The sequence below is a fragment of the Ambystoma mexicanum genome, chromosome 1q, assembly GCF_040938575.1.
Source record: "Ambystoma mexicanum isolate Mex_15411 chromosome 1q, UKY_AmexF1_1, whole genome shotgun sequence".
Lineage (NCBI taxonomy): Eukaryota > Metazoa > Chordata > Amphibia > Caudata > Ambystomatidae > Ambystoma > Ambystoma mexicanum.
This window is the reverse complement of record NC_090922.1, coordinates 320,342,866-320,360,827: the sequence shown is the minus strand read 5'-3', so window position 1 is coordinate 320,360,827 and position 17,962 is coordinate 320,342,866. Positions and strand designations below refer to the sequence as shown.

Below are 17,962 nucleotides of genomic sequence, written 5' to 3'. Positions count from 1 at the left end.
TCATATTGTTTGAATTGCTCACGTACGCTTGTGTGTATATCATTGTTAAATTGAAGGTATTTGTGTGATCAGATGGTGTAGCCGGGTTTCTTTCAAATAACTCCTAACATTTGGCTACCAACCTTCCCCATTTTGTGATCTATGTGTAGAAGAGGAACTTGTCAAACTAAATTTTATGGAAAAACATGTTGTCTAATGGTTATTTTCTAATTATGTGTCCTCTTCGCCAACTAATGTTATTTTTTTTGTCTTTCTGGTGCAGCATAACAAAAGTGCAACTTACTCTGTGGGTATGGAGAAAGCCTATTCCATGATCGGTCTGTCCATCGATGAAGATAAAATTGATAAGACCAAGAAAATTACAAAGAAGTTGTCTTTTCTAAGTTGGGGTGTGAAAACTAGGCCAAAAGCTGCAAGCACCCTCTGCCTTCCTACAGCTGTCAAAGGAATGGACCAGAAACTTGGTGCCAGCTTTGCAGCCCTGGACAGTGAAAGTTCTTTGTACTAGAGGATTTGAATTTTAAAAAGACTTTTCAACCTAGGAACCCCTTTGTACATACATCCCTTATTGTCAAGATTATATTTTGAGGAAGCCCTCCCACTTAATGTATTTTTATCTTCCAGTAAAAGGTGACAAAGAACCAGTCATGTGAAACGCGAATCCTTACTGTACAAAGCAAAGGTTAGAAATGTAAAGCTACATTTCTCAGATTGATCATCAGTGGGTTTTTTTGTCATATTTTGCAGCACACATTTTATCATATTTATATGGTAGCACTTCAGAGGCAGTGGTCCAATTATTGTAGCAGTTATCGCTGCAGTGTTTGAAATTGACATACGTGCCATTTCATTCACAAATTAATTGCAGGACATAGTGAAAACCCTGCCTTATGGACCATCCTCGACCACAAAGCTCCATATATTAGTGCATAACATATTGCCTTAAGGGAAATGTATTTAAATGTGTGGACTTGACATGGAATTTTATTCGACATGGAAATGTATACGTGGACGTGCTCAGAAAAGCAATTTTAACCCAAATAGTAACTTGTGCTTGTCTTCATACAGTGAGTATTTATTTAGGATTTCTTCATCTCAGTCTTTTACATAGTTTGTCTGCGTTTCCGGGTGCCTTTTAGGAAAGGTCGCCACATATGACAACTAATTTCAATGCTCTAAAGCAGTCTCCAAAACATGGTGCCAGTTCAAGACTGTCCACTTATTTAAAAAAAAAATAAAGCATTGTTTAAAACCATGCCCAGCTTGTGGTTGGTTAGTTAAGATATTTTGGACGATCAGCGTTAATCCTATTGTAACAAAAAAATGATTGAGTTAGTGCCTTCCAAATGTCGAGCTTATCAATTTAAATTAAAATGTGGTCTTTTAGGTAGTACGATAACTTGCAAAGGTTTATGAAGATGAAATGTAAGATCTTTTAGTGCAAACAGTACTGCTAACCCAATAACCAGTTTTCCGATAATGTTATTTTGTGCGGTGCATAGAACGGCTGAAACAGGGTCAAGTAACTTGTCTTGCTGCTGTATTATTTAGTTAGCAATCAAATAGCTTTCCCACCTGGCACACACTTGACTACCATACCAGCCCAAATTGCTTGGCTGTCAACCATAACAAATGCTGCCAAGTGTGAAATGAAAGCCTATATAGTGTTTTGCTGTTCCTTGCCTCAGAATTGGGAAATGCTGAAGAGAACTGTCCTACCTTGCAATGCTATGGATTAAAGCAATACAGCTACACCCCAAGGGGGTGTCTGTATCATATGGGTGGCGTCATTGGAAATTATGCAGCTGAAAAAGAACACTGTATAAACCTATTTTTATATGTAATATACTTAAGGCAGAAGTCAGTTTCAATGTTAACTATACTCCTTCAATAGCTTATGACTGAACAAATTAGGTATTTTTGCCATTTCCTTTTTGAATAGACATTTACCATTTCAGTGTGCCATTTATATTCTCCTAAATCGGTCCAAACAAATTGTTATAAACAATGTCAAATTGAGCATTTATTCATCTTCCATACCAAATTGCTTTCAGCAAATGTCACTGTCCTAATCCTAATGTAGCTGTTTTCTTTGAAGAAATGTTACAAAAAAGGCTTATTTGATTCAGCATATTGAGTTATATACCTACCTCTAAGGTATAGCAACCAATGTGGCAATTTTACATAGCATGCGTTGCTTCCAGATTGTTTGCAAAGCATGTTTTATTTGCACCACTGCATTCCATAGGCTAGTTTTACAATATGTGTTTGAAAGGTCCCCATTCTTTAGCATTCTAGAGATTTATAACACTGTTAAACCACTGCTTGGCTTCAGAGTTTTGTATCTGATGGTATAGTTAATTGGAAACAAAATAATGTGAAGGTGTTCTACTAAGATCTCATTTCATGGTTTTTAAAGATAAGCTAAATAAGCCTGCAATAAGGTCAGGAGGTGCACAAGAATAGGCTATACACCCATAATGCTGAAAGTAAGAGTATGTCACGTGTTGTCGCGCCAGATTGGGAATTCAGTTGATTTGTAGCACATTGGCCTCCTTGGGATCTCACCCTGCTCACACTGATTTCTGGAATCCCAGTACTGGCCCCCACCGCTCATCGAACAGTCTTTTTTCCGAAGTTGCCACATGACCTTGAATTTTAGTTTCTAATGTCAAAATATGCCAACAAAATCAAGGTGATTTTTAGCAAATTTCTATGACAACAGAAGCTCTGCTGAAGTCAGGAAGAGCAAACTTAAAGGGACTGCAACCTTAAATGCCTTTCAGGTAAAATGACATATTATGCAAAGTCTTGCAAGCGTGTATCAATAGCTTGCTACCGCAGATTGCTAATCTCAGGGGGCAGAAAGAAATTGCTCTTTCTGCTGGCCCTACAATTAAAGTAGCCCCCATCAATATTCAGGATCCCACAACACTTATGAATAAATACACGAGGCAGTCATAATATGTTACATTTGTTGATTTAGTGAGCACTGTTAAGATTATTAAGCAGCACATAACCACGTAGGCTCTGACCCTAATCCGCCTTCAACAACTGATAGCAATAATAAATGGCGAATGCACTTTTATATACATGTGACTTTTAGGAGTCATAGTGCATCCTTTATCAGCAGCAAGCACTTAAAGGAAATAGAGCAGGCTTTGATGAAAAGGCATTCTCACACGGAAGTAACCATCATTCCTCGTGTAAGGCTCCGCTATGCCCAATGTATGCACGGAAAGTGGTTCACCACATATTCTGAATGTGGAGTGTAACGGAGTTTGCAGAGGCCCTAAAAAATGTGGCTTTCCCTTTCCAGCGAACGCCATGTAAGCTCGGCTGAATCATTGTGCATAATAAAGGAAGGAAAATAGCCTGCAGTACTCCATTGCGCCCTTCTTATTGAATGCACGTGGCAATCTTTAACTGCAGTGTGTTGCTGTACATTTCCAAGTTGCTGACCTAAAGTCATGTAGTCCCTTAACCTAAATTCTGTATGTATTACATTGTTACCCCCCAGGCCGCTTTCACCTAAATCTTCATGCGGTTCCCATTTCTGTTAGCAACATATTGGTAAATATACAAAGACAAGATAGGTTTAGCCCCTAATGATCTGAGATTTTCTTCTCACTCTTCTGTGAGGCCATGTCAGACTTCCTGTTCAGTTTTAGTTTGATACCGTGTGCACAAGTCAGTGGTGCACTGGAACTTGGTGGGATAGTGGACTTTGTGTACATTAAAAAGTTAGTTATAAGCAGGAATACCTGCCGTACAACAAAAACACTTCACAGTTTGTGTTTACAAATGATGTTTTTGTATGTGACTCAAACAGGACGGTTAATGACAAACCAAGATTGACCTTGCCAAAAGAGAGTGTATTTATGGCATGTTTTATTGGCCCTCATTACAACCCAGGCAGTAAGTGTTTAACGGCGCCGTAAAGAGCGTCGGCGCTGTTAAACACTTACCGCCTGATTACAAGGTCGCTTAGCGGGATGGTGACTTTAACGCCTGCTTTTTGCAGGCGTTAAAAACCAACCCGCTAAGGGACCTTGGCGATAATTACGGCAACCGTAATTTACGGTGCCGTAATTATCGCCTTCCCCATTCCCATTACGCCCTATGGGGCAAAAATGGGAATGGGGAAGGGGCCATTGGTGAATGGGGAATTACCTCCCCACTTACCTTGTAATGGGGCGGTGATTCCGCCATCCACCATGTCGGAATCGTAACCTTAGCGGCATGGACCATGGTGCTAATAGCACCATGGTCCTCCGCCAAGGTTGTAATGAGGGCCATTGTGTTTAGTTTAGTTGCTTGTACCACAATCTGCAGGGAATATCAGTCTGGACATTGTGAAATCGACCACAGTGTTTTTGTTTGGCAATATCAATAAGATTGCACTTTGATGTTCTCATTTGGGAATATCTAAAGCAGCCACTTCGTTATTCCACACAAAACTGTAATGGGTCCTTAGGCTGAAGGGGCACAGGGGAGGCTTTGAGGCTGCTAAAGATAATCAAGCCAACCTCTGGAGAAGAAAACATCCACCATTGGGAATGCAGATAGCAAGGAAAGCCCTTGATAATGGCTATACTCTGTTTTTAATGCAATTGTAAGGGCTCCCCGCCAGCCTCTGCTTGAGAGCACCTCTTTAAAAAATGAAATCAGGCTGCATGCGCTTTACAGTGCTTTATAAAGTTTTAGGAAACAAGAAACGCATTGACCTATAAAGCATTTTGCATAATTTCTTTTAAGGAAAACCGGTAACATATTGAAATTATATTAACACATTTGTAATAACTAAGAGTGGCTGCAAAATATTTTATGTTAAAAATGTTAGTTCATTTTTGCGAAATTAGCAGAAAGCCTTCAGGTGTACAAGGTATATTTGATTCAAATAACTAGATTAAAGATATATGCTTACCTATCCATTCTGTAGAAAACAATCCGCTTGAATTAATTGCTGGTATCTGTAGGTAAAGAGCCCGCTTCTGCCCAGCTGTAGATAAACTCTCTACATTTTTTTCCCATTTTGTTTCTGCATATCGGAAGAGATCTTGCATCATGTGAGAATCCTTATTCATTGCTTGCTGAATTCCCTTCCACTATTGTTTATTCTAAGTCATTATTTTGTTACATTCTTCTGTGTACTCCATTTTCTCTTTCCCTAAGAATTGCATAGATGGCAATATTTCAAAGACTGGATTATTGTGATTTCACTGTTCAAGGCCAACAGCCTATGGTGGATCGAAATGCACTTCTATTACTGTATGAAACGCCATTGAATGTTTTGAGAAATTGCTTACTGTAGATGATCTAGTCTTCCTTCATTTGTCTGCCTTTTTTTTCTAATGTTCACTTTTGTTGCTTGCCAATGGCAACTTCCAAATGCTGTCAATGGAAAGTAAAGCTGACTAACTGAATTAACGAGCAGTGCTCAGTTCAGCTGTACTGCTGCTTAATAAATGGTCTGATGCTTAGGAAAGTCAGGGGCACACATCTTTAGTGGATCTTTTGGAAGTCTAGCTTCACGCTTTTGGCCATGATTAAATGCTGAGTTGTCCTTAGCACGGATTTGCGCAAACTGGACTGGTGTTGTTATTCCTGTTCCGATGGTTGCAATTCATGTTGAGAAATAGAATAAAAGTACATTGTTTTATTTTTATTTTTTTCCATGTTTGCTGTTATTTCATGTATGCAAAACAAGTACACAGCACAGTTTCCAAACAAGAAAACATTATTTGGGTTGCATCAAATGGAAAAAATGTAAATATTTCTTTTAATGGTGTAGCAAAATGGCTTACGCAGTTGTGTTTCATATAGTTATTTTATGTGAAAGAGGATGTAAATAGTTCAAGATTTATTTAAGAATAATTGTGAAACGAAGTACAGATTTTGTTCTGTTACAGAAGGATGATGCAGTTTCCCCTATAAGCTGCTGACTTTAAATTGACATGGACTGTCACAACATATGTATAAAATGCTGCTCTTAAATCAGTCCCAAGGAAAACAATCTAACACTTTGAACGTTTATATTGTGCAATATTTAGTTATAAGTATTCTGAAGTGCTTATCAACACAAGATGAAGTATTTCATCCCAATATGATAAAGTAAAGCAACAGTTGTACTTACATTATATTGTTTTATGCCCTTGTGAAACAAATGAATAAATCTTAGTATTTAAATGTACACAAATGTAGTGTTTTTTTTATTGTACGCTCATCTGTGTTTACTGCTGGCTGCAGGTACCATCTTACAATCTTTAAAATATCCAGGCATCACACGAACTGTCTTATAACTTTTATATTGTCCCCGATATCGAGTTCTTACTCCTGCCGTAAGTCAGCAAACATTAACATGGCAATTTTCCTGCCTAGGTGGTCATCAATCCCATTGCAGTTTTGAGCGATGAGGACACTTGCCAACTGGAAAATGATAAGATTACTTAACAGTAATGTTCATTACTCCAAATCTTACTCTTCCCTGTCATAGTACTTACCATGGGAGCTTCACCTCCACCCCAGGAAACCCCTCCTTTCCAAGCTTTTTCATTTCTTGGCCCCACCTCTCCCTGGGAGATACAAGTTCCTCCTTTCCCAGAATCCCTTAGTTTTGCTTCCTTAGCTGAGTCACAGGGCCCAAAGGGATTTCAGTACTGCGACGAGAAAGAGTTATATTAGGGGTAAATAAGATTACTGGTGAGTAATCCGACGATTACCACTGCATCCCTCTGTCATGAACCACCGTACGCGTCGCTTCTGGACTTCGTGGTCCCTGACCCATAGGGGATTGATCTCCGCAGTACTCCCAACATGGCTGCTGAACGCAGAACGCTGTTTGCCAGTCTCCGCGTTGTACGCTCTACGTTCTAGAAAGCAGACACGGCCCTTCGCGTCTCAACGCTACCGCTTGCAGTAGTCAGACGTGTGTTGCCGGAGCTCGTTCAGCGATTACTTCTGATTCCTGGTCCCCGGTTCCCTGAATTCCTCTTCTTTCATCCTTCCCCTTTTCCTCACCTTGCATATCCTGGATTTCCATCGCATTCGTATCTCTGAGTGCGAACCTCACCATTTTCTGGACTTCTTCCCGGACATCTGAACGCTTCCTGGAGCCGGGTCACGAACTGCACGCTGGAACCCAAGGACCCATGCACAGGGTTATATAAATCCCAAACAGTGCTATATAAATCCCGAACAGTGCGAAAGAAGACATCTTCGAAGATCACGAGCAAACAATACAGACAGGTGAGAAGGGGGAAACCTGTGACACCCCCTTTGAGAGATATCCGAGCTAATCCCAATGGGAATGGGCATATGACAAATCACTCTGACACTCTTAAATTACATTACCCCATCACAATCTTTTTCCATTCAGATTTCTGAAAACACCCCCATCTAGTGACTTCCAGAATGCAGTAACACAATCCCAAACAAGGTGGACTTACGATCTTCTACATTCGATGTGTAGTGTTTGATAACGGTATTGTGGCTTGCCCAAGTGGAAGTCCTGCAGATTTCTTCCAATTACACACCCTGTGCACTGGCCAAAGAGGTTCCCAAACCCATTGTGGGTCTACACTGAACAGGCCTAAGTAGATGCTGATTTGCCCTCTCCTAAGCAATCAGCATGACCAATCAAATCCATCTGCTGATAGTTACTGTGGATGCCTTCCTTCCTGCCCTCCCGATCCAAATCTCTATAACAAGTTGTCAGTCTTGCTGATGGTTCAGTATGTTGCAAGTATTCTAGTACTTCTCTCTTGATATTGAGGTAGTGCCAAGCCACCTCCTCCGGTGATTCTTAGGCCCTGAATTTTTAAACTTCTTTTGGGATTAAGGATGGATCATATTTCAGAATGAGAGCATCTGACTGTATGTTCAAGTATGGAGGTCTACACAACAAGGCGCCTTTTCCACACATTCAATTAGCCAAAGTGATTTCAATCAAGAATGTGGTTTTCATGGTCAGGAGCCTGATAACAGTGAGTGCAAAGACTCAAACCAAGCCTTTCTAACCTCTTCAACCCCATTGGAAGGTCCTGTGGGGATCCCCGATAATTCATCTGGTGTAGAGATTGCAAGGCTTTTAAGCATTTCTGCCAAACGCGTGTCTTCCTCTGCGGCCGAACGCCAACCTTCTCTGAATACTTTTATTGCTGCAGACTGTGCCCTCTAGAATGGTACAGCCAACCCCATCAGGGCTCCTTCCTGGAGAAATTGCAGAATGTCTGAAATCCAGCACTCTAATACTGGGAGATTCTTTCTACCAATCCCGCCATACCACAAAAAGGTCCCACTGCTGAGCATATTATTTCGGAGTAGTGGATCTACTAACTCTTTGAACGGTCTCTGCTGCTTGGGCATATAGTCCAAACCTTTGTAACCTCTTAATTTTCACACCGACCATCGAAACAGTAGTGTCCTTCAGAGCAGATGGCCATTTGGGGACCAGTCGCATTGGTTCAAGCTGCAGTTTTAGCTGTGCTCGAAACCATCCCCTACATGGCTAGAATGGAGCTACCAAGATAGATGTGCCTCAAGTCTCCCTGACCGTCCTTATGTCCCTTGGGATCAAGGAAATCTGGGGTGAGGGGGACACAAAAACCAGTGTCTAAGGGCAATCTGTCAGCATTTCATCCACTCCTAAAACTAGGGTCTGAAATCTCGAAGAACCTGTGGGCTTGCGCAGTGTTAGGGGTAGCAAACAAGTCTATATGGGGAGTCCCCAATCTGTGGAATATTAACCGAAAAACATATGACTGTAATGACATCCTCCTCCCCACCCCCACCTCCTAGGATTCTTGAATTTCATGCTGAGTGTCTGCCATCACATTTTCCATTCCCCTGATGTGAATGGCCTCTAGGGAGGATAGATCTGTCTCTGCCCAAAGACCTCTATTCATCGCTAAGGAGCCCAAGGCTCACAGTCTTGTTCGCCTGTGTCAGGTCACATACAACAGGGCCAAGGAATTGTCTTTTCTCACAACTTCCAAGAGATTCTTTACTGACTTCTTGAAAACCTTTAGAGCTCTGTCAACTGCTACAAGTTCCTTCCAATTGGAAGTCTGCATGCATTCTTTCTGGGACCGCCTTTCTTGATGACATTGATCCCCTAGCGTTACTCCCCTACCAGTCCACCTGGCATCGGTAGTAAGAATGTTCTTATTGGATTGCACCAAGATCACACTCCTCCTGAAATCGGCCTTGGAACACCAGCACCCAAAGCTCTTTCTCAGGGCTCTGTTTATTGGGATCTCGTGTTTGAACTGCAGGGATGATATTATATGATATTTTATTTGTATCACGCTCATACACAAGTGTTTCAGAGCATGACGAGGCAGGGGAGGGGAACAAGGGAGGGCAAAAACAATGATCTTACTAGGCCCAGTGACATTGAGCACGTGCAAGTGCAGGGGAGAGGGACATGGGAAAAGTGCAAGGGGGAGGGGAGGAAGTGGAAAGTGCAGAGCAAGGGATAAAACAACAACAAGCAGTGCAGCCAGCAAGGCGGCAAGTGCAATGTTAAAGCACAGACAGGGGTGTCTTAATAAGTGCAGGTAAGGGGACTGTAGGATTGCAGATACAGACCCACGTGCAAAAGATGCCAGGAGACAGTGCGGGTGTGTGGCTAGAGTGGGCAGGGACCTAAGCCTGAAAATCAGAGGGTAACCAGGTGCCCGGTGCCGAAGCAGACAATCAGCAGGAGAGAGGGAGAGCAAAGGCAGAAGCAAAGAGGAAGGTCTTGAGGTGCTTCCGGAACCGAAGATGGTTCTCCTCAAGTTTGAGAGGCAGGTGGGCTGTTCCAGAGGGAGGACCCAGCCGAGGAAAGAGATCTACCCCTACCTCATTGCTTGGAGAAGCAACTGACCCTGAGGGAGTTGAAGGTAATGTGGTCCCAAGCCCCAGGAAGCCTTGTGGACAATGCAAAGGGTCTTGAATTTAATCCTTGCAGCCACTGGGAGTCAATTAAGAGATTTCAGGGCTGGAGAGATACGCCAAGGACAAGTCCTGCAGTGCTGTTCTGGATGGGTTGCAGAGGGCGGAGAGTAGAAACAGGCAGATTTAGAAAGAGGCTGTTGCAGTAGTCCAGCCTAGAGAGAACCAGAGCTCTAGAGACAGTGAGCTTCGAATGGATTGTGTCCTCCCACTTATTCCTCATCTTAGATATATCCTTATCTTCTTCTCTCTAATTTTTTTCTCTCTCCACCAGAGGGCGCTCCACTCAAGGCAGCGGCGTCTATGTCCCTCAGCGGCATCCGTCAAGCACCAACGTCATCCGCTGTATAAATGCCTCGAACGTGCCCGTCTGCCTCAGTTCCGTTTTTCTGTTAGCTTTGCGTCGGATCGAGATAAACGGCGCTTCAGTTCAAACGAATTATGTTGTCTTCATCGAACCCTTCCACACCGAAAACTGGTTTTAAGAAATGCCATTAATGTGGGAGAAAGATGTTGCTGACCGACCCTCATCGAAATTGCCTCTGGTGCCTCGGTTCCAAACATCGGATTGATGACTGCGATTCTTGTCAGTCAATGACCCATAAGGCCTTAAAAGAACAAAGAGGTAAACTGGCGGTGGGGGAGGAATCCTCGAATTTTTCTTCGAGAGGGAGGAAAGACTCGGCTGAGTCTTCGACTAAACATCATAAAAAATCTAGGTCGAGGAGTAGATTCAGGAAGTCCTCTTCTTCATCTAAATAAGCGAAGAAAAGACAACACCGGTCTCCCTCTTCCTCTTCCTCATGGTCATCTGAGGAAGTTATAATATGTCCGACAAGACATGACTCCCCTAAAAAGTGGGAAGCTTTCAGAGCATCTATGTTGAACATTTTTGGGAACGTGGCCCAGACCCCCTCAAAAATGTCTGATGAAGACCATGCCCCTACGCACAAAAAAGGGGCAGGGGAAGGTCCAAGACGAGGAAATCTGACAAAAAACTGTCGGGGGTGCCTTCTAGGGAATCTTCCCAAACACCTCAAAAGAAAAACCTTCCGGTGCATAAATCGGAGGTAGAACATAAGAAAAAGGCGTTAGATTTTCAGACGTCATCCTCGTCTCCTTCAAAGGCTGTCGAACACAAGGGGTCGATGACCCAACCGAAAAAGGTTACGTCGAGCACACAATCGACGATATCGAAGACTCCTTCGACGGCGTCGATGGTCTCGACAACTCCTTCGACGACATTGATGATTCCTTCGAAGTCACTGAAGACTACCTCGACAACATCGAGGGTAGCAGCTACTACATCGACGCTTCTGTGGACGTCAACACCCATTACAATGGTGAAATCAACACCAATGTTAAAACCCATACCTGAAAAGGTGTTTCAACCAGAAAGTAGACATTAATTTTTTCAGACCATGTCGTCTATATTTGAAGGAATGTCGTCAGGAGAAGGGAAAGAAGATGAAGAAGAGGTTTCATCTGCAGGTGTAAAATTTGGTACAAGACAAGTCCCTGAGGAATTTGTTGATCCTCAATCTAAGATGCAAGATCTCTGAGTGCTTGCAATCGGCAGGTGGACTGGATACTTCTCCAGAATACGAATTTGAAAAGCCTGACCCAGCAGAACATGCTGATTTAGGTTATAGAAAATTAATGAACAGGGTCACAGAATTTATGGGATGGGGTAGAAACTCACCTGTCTATCAGGATGATGACATGACTGATATCCTGTCAGGAGGCCCTCAACCAGACCCCATACTTCCTTTTCATATAGCTTTACAAAGGAGAGTTAATACTGCTTGGGAAATCCTGAAACTATTCCAGCAGTAAATAAAAAAAAATATGTGTCAAAGTATAGGCCATGTAATTCTGACCCAGAATACATAAGTAAACACTCATCTCCAGAAAGTCTGGTAGTTCAAGCAGGTACATCAACTAGGAATGCTGCATACCCTACTATTCCCCCTGATAGGGATGATAAAAAGATTGATGCATGGTCTAGAAAGATTTTTACATCAGGGAGCACGGCTCTAAAATCCACAAATGTATCTTGCACTCTGGCGAGATTTACATATACCCTGTGGAACTGCATGTCAGCGGCAGCTCAACACATCCCAGAAGGTGAGGAACGTGATGGGTTCCTATCCATAGTAAAGGATGGAAAGGAGGCTTTGGGGGAATGCCTTCAAGCAGATTTGAATATATAGAAGGGGTCCTGGTGGATGCAACCCTATTCTGCCCAGGAAGGCTTAAGTTACTAGAACAAAGATGAAAGGGTTGAGAAAAAAAAAATAATAATAATAATTAAAGAACCTCCTCCCTTCTAGTTCATTCCACGTTTCAACACAATCAGGTGTAAACAATCACAGCAGTGGTTTCCAAAGGTTTTATATATAGATAGAATTTAAGTTTCTACTTTTTACATTCTGAACATCATGTAAAAGACAACAAACACAAGCAATCATAATGTGCACAGTCAGAACAAAACAGAGGCAAGATCCTGTTCTTGCATAGTGATATTGATAAACAAAGGTAATACAACCACTACTGTCGCTACTAGAGGTAAACGACAGGCGTCACACAGAAAGTGAACAAGTGAACAAACAGGTCAGTAGTACATATTTTAACGAGAACAGTTGACAGTGGTGATACTGTGTATTGGTGAAAAATGCGTCTAAACCAGGTGTTTCAGCCCTATCAAGGGGCTAGGTGAGCCATTTCTTCCTAGGGCCTTCATCAGGACAAAAGGAGAACTGTGCGGTCAGGATGTTCAGGGAGTGCTGTGGGGATGCGAGTCAGGCCACAGGTAAAGGTAACTGAGGTAACCTAATCAATGGTACCCATGAGTCCGAAATATTGAGAAAAAAGGGTTGCTTTGTCTTCACAAGTATTTACCAAGGCGGGAGTAGAAGTCTCGTTTGTGGCATCAGGATGGGCACAAAGTGCATACGTCTTCATGTAACCCCAGGACCAGACCTGAATCTGCGGGAGTAAAACCACGCTGTTACAGTGCGAATCTGCAGTCCGCAGCGCGATAGGAACTTGCGCGATGCTGCCGAGGGAATGAATCACAGGGGACCAGCCTCTGCAGGGTGAGTCCGCGGTTGGAGTTCACACGCGTGACACCGGTCTCCGCCGCACGCATGTGAACTCCAAGCGCGGACGGAAGGAAGGACAAGTTCAAGATGGTTACTCTTTCTCAGATCCTTCAGGCTCTCCAACTCCAAGACTGGTTGGTATCATTGGACCTTCAGGATGCTTACTCTCATGTGCCAATGCATCTTAAACACAGAAAGTACCTGAGGTTCGCGATTGGCAATTCTCACTATCAGTTTCGAGTTCTGCCATTCAGGTTGACCTCCGCCCCAAGAGTTTTCACCAAGTTGATGGCGGTAGTGGCAGCGAGTCTCAGAAGAGGCGGGATTCACATCTACCCCTATTTGGACGATTGGATGATCAGGGCACGTACTCCAGAACAAGCCCAGGATCATCTATCCAAAACTTACCACTTCCTTCACAAACTAGGGTTTTCTCTGAATTTAAAAAAGTCAAACATGATACCATCACAGAAGCTCCAGTTTATCGGAGCAGTCTTGGATACTTGTTCGGGCAAAGCCTCGCCTCCCGAAGAGAGAGCTCACCACATTCTGAAGATGGTAATAAAATTCCAGAATGCCCAGTGTCTACCGGCCTTCGATTTTCTCAGGTTGCGCGGCCTCATGGCATCCTGCATTTTTAAGGTGCCAGAAGCCAGATTGAGGATGAGATCCCTTCTATGGGCCCTCAGGACTCAATGGTCCCAATTTTCAGGGGAAATGTCAGATCCTTTGCAAGTTCCAACCAGGGTAGTACAGGATCTACAATGGTGGGCTTGCAAGGAACATATCCTCAAGGGAGAATCTTTTGGAAACCATGGCCGGAGTTAACAGTAGTAACGGACGCTTCACTCACGGGGTGGGGAGCTCACACCAACGAGTTAACAATCAGCGGTTGTTGGTCTCCATCAGAGTCCAAGCTACACATCAACCTATTAGAGCTGAGGGCAATCAGACTAGCACTGAAGGCCTTCCTGCCCTCTGTACGGGGAAACAATGTACCGATAATGACGGACAACACAGTGGCCATGTACTACCTCAACAAGAGAGGAGGAGTAGGGTCACTACCACTGTGCAGAGATGCAATGAGCTCTGGTTCTGTGCAATACAAGAAGGGATCTCTGTCTGCCGTTCACCTAGCAGGAGAGCGAAACACAGCGGCAGACGCTCTGAGCAGGCAGAGCACAGTCTCCCACGAGTGGGAGATAGCTCAGGAAGTCCTTCAAGAGATCTTCGCCCTTTGGGGAACCCCACAAGTGGATCTGTTCGCGACCATTGTCAACAGGAAGTGTGGACTGTACTGCCCAAGGGAATTTACCCCGAGAGGAGCTCTACGAGATGCATTCGTAGTGGAGTGAGAGTTTCCTCTTCTGTATGCGTTCCCTCCAGTCCCTGTGATCCCTCAGGTAATCAGGAGGTTGAGAAAGTTCAGAAAAACCATGATCCTAATTGCCCCGGATTCGGCCAGGAGAACGTGGTACCCGGACCTTCTCGACATGTCCATCTGCTGTCCAATACGTCTTCCATAAAGAGAAGATCTTCTCTGGCAAGAGGGAGGTCACGTTCTCCATCCAGAGGTCAAAATGCTCAACCTTCACAGATGGCTTCTGAGAGGTTGAGATACAAGGATTGGGACCTTCCGGATGACGTTATGGAGATTTTGCTTTCGGCCAGAAGGTCAGCAACTAAATCTCTGTACCGGTGTTGTTGGAACAAGTTCAGTAACTGGTGCAGGGATAAGAATGTGGACCCTTTTCAATGTAATATTCCTACAGGATTATCTTTTTCTGTTACATTTGGCTAATCTGGGGCTCCAGGTTAGTACGATAAAAGGATACTTAGCAGCGCTATCTATTTTCAAGTGCTCGTCTGAGGAGGAATCTTATTTTAAGATACCTTTAATAACACAATTTTTAAAAGGTCTAAATAATGTGTTTCCTCCAATACCCTTTCAAGTTCCTGTGTGAGATTTAAACTTGGTACTAAAGTTCCTCACACGTGATCCATTTGAGCCTTTACATTCTTGTCCATTAAGGCTTCTTACTCTGAAAACAATACTTCTAATTGCATTGACATCAGCCCGCAAGGTAAGTGAGTTGCAGGCACTTTCGAGTGGTCCTCCTCACACCATCTTTTATAAAGATAAAGTTGTCCTTAGGGTCAAACCTTTTTTGCCAAAAACCGTCTCAGATTTTCACCTGTCACAAAAAAATAATACTACCTACTTTCTACCCTCCTCCTCACACAAGTAAGGAAGAGGAACGACTACATAGATTAGATCCTAGAAGGGCTCTTAGCTTTTATATTTCAAGATTGGCAAAAATACGTCAGTGTGACCAACTGTTTGTAGGATACACTGGCTGTAAATTAGGACTAGCTGTAACCAAGCAAACATTATCCAGATGGATAATCTTAGCTATAACTGAGTGTTATAGATTGGCTGGGAAAGATCCTCCCGATGGGTTGAGAGCTCATTCAACTAGGGGCATGGCAACTTCAACAACACTTCAAAGGGGGTGTCCCTGTACAAGATATTTGTGCAGCAGCCACATGGTCATCCATGCACACTTTCATAAAACATTATGCTCTGGGCTCAACTACCTCTCAAGGAGGTCTATTTGCTAAATCAGTACTTCATTCTGTACATGACTACAAAAAAGAAAATGTCTGTACTCCCACCTCCAATACAAAACTGCTTTGGGAGTCTATCTAAGATGAGGAATACGTGGGAGGACACAATCCATTCGAAGAACAAGTTACTTACCAACTGTAACGTTCTTTCGATTGGTTGTTCCTCCCACGTATTTCTCATCGACCCTCCCAGCCTGCCCCGCAGTACAGTTTGTGCTTTACACTCTAAATTCTTTTAAGGCTTGTGTCAAAAGAGGCACGCCTTTAACTACAATCCATGGGCTTTAATACACGAAGAAATAGAACTGAGGCCAACGGGCACGCTCGAGGCATTCATACAGTGGATGACGTCGGTGCTCGACGGATGCCGCCGAGGGACATTGACGACGCCGCCTCGAGTGGAGCGCCCTCTGGTGGAGAGAGAAAACATTTCCGAAGCAGCAAAGCTGAAGGTAAGGATATATTTAAGATGAGGAATACGTGGGTGAAACATCCAATCGAAAGAACGTTACAGTTGGTAAGTAACTTGTTCTTCTGGGGGAAGGAGAGGAAAGGAAGAATACCTCCGAGGAGGTGTAGTTGGTAGTTTGACTTTTTACAGACGTCAGAGATGTGACTACAAAAGGAGAGTGTGGAGTCGAAGATGACCGTGAGGTTCTTACCTTCACAGCTGGGAGCAGGAAGGGGGCCAAGGGAGGCCGGCCAGAGAGAGGCAGGAAAGGAGGGTGCGCTATACAAGTACCTTATGTATGACTTATTGGGAGATAGTTAGAACCATAGACGCTTCTTGTGTCTGTCTAAACAGTACAGGGAAAGTAAAACCCAATGTTACACTTTACTGAATGACTCAAAGTTATTCTAGGTAGGCAACAACCTAATACAGACTTATTCTGGACAGACTAGCAGCAAGTCAGGGGAAGCAAGACCCAGTTGGGGGACACTCGTACAATTATCCCAACAGGACTAATCTGGTGAAACCAACACATTACTTTTGGGAAGAGGCACAACCCAATCACAGGTGAGTAATATACCTTCACATCTACTTTCTATTAGAATGGCAAAACAGTTTCTAAGGAAAGAAAGATATTAACCATACTTTTGAGAATAGTGCATCACACACCCAAGGTAAGTAAGAACTTTTTGTAACTGTTCACTCTCAGAGTTAGTTACCAACCAACTATTTAACAAGTAAGTCACTTTTAAACAATTGTTCTCAGTGGCAGAAGGAGGGTCACTACAATCTAGTGACCAACAGACAGTGTCAGAATAGGTTATTAAGTAGCAAAAGTCAGAGTTCCTTAGGAAGACTGGCCAAACAGGTGAGTACTTTACTTCGAATGGATTGTGTCCTCCCACGTATTCCTCATCTTATGATATTCGTATCTCGCCAGCTTTACTGCTTCAGAAAAAACGTTTCTCGACAGAGGGCGCTGTGCACGAGGTTGTGGCGTCGATGTCCCTCGACAGGCTCCGTACCGCGTCGACATCACCATCAGTATAAGTAGATTGTGCCGCGCCCGTTGGCTTCAGTTTTTCCGATTGCTTCGCTCTTGTGTTAACGGCTCGCTTCGAATTTTCTTCAAGAAAATGTCATCTTCTTCTACCCCTTCAACTCCTAAGACGGGGTTAAAAAAATGTGTCGACTGTGGCTCTAAAATGTCGATCACTGACCCCCACCGCGTTTGTCTTTGGTGCCTGGGTGCGGACCATCGGACCGGCGACTGTGGCTCCTGTCAGTCGATGACGCAGAAAGCTCTTCGTGAGAGAAAAGGTAAACTGGGGCTTCCAAGGCCTCTTCGAAGGCCTCTTCAAAACATAAAAAGTCTATCGAATCGAGAGATTCGGATCGGCACAAACATTCGAAGAGATCCCGATAACGTAGTAGATTGAGACGTTCTTCATCTTCTTCTTCAAAGAAGATGAAGAGGAGACCCAGATCTCCCTCCTCTTCATCTGACACATCTACCGAATTGGTAACATGTCCGACTAGGTCGGATTCCCCAAGAAAATGGGAAGAATTCAAAAAACAAATGATGAAGGTCTTTAAGAATGCAGCCCAACCCCCTTAAAGAAACCTCGAAAGACTCCCCTGGACAACACAGGAGAGTCAGAAACTACTAAGGCCAAGTCCAGTAGTAAGGAGGAAACTCGACGATCTCGACCCAATGTTAAGACGTCGAAGGCTCCTCGAGATTCGAGTGATTCCCCGGTAATGGCTAAAAAGCATAAATCATTGAAGCACTCGACGAGTTCATCGACGCCATTGCGCTGACTACCTCGACGCCAAAGTA

The 17,962-nt window shown here is 43.5% G+C and overlaps 1 protein-coding gene across 1 annotated transcript in view; it reads left to right on the top strand.

Annotated features, from left to right (window-relative positions):
• RHPN2 (rhophilin Rho GTPase binding protein 2) overlaps positions 1 to 6,199 on the top strand; it is a 398,731-nt gene extending 392,532 nt beyond the window's left edge. The window contains exon 15 of the mRNA XM_069639162.1: positions 263 to 6,199. Coding sequence (XP_069495263.1) covers positions 263 to 508 — 246 coding nt within the window. The 3' untranslated portion in view covers positions 509 to 6,199. The remainder of the gene's footprint in view (positions 1 to 262) is intronic.
• Positions 6,200 to 17,962: the final 11,763 nt, after the last annotated feature.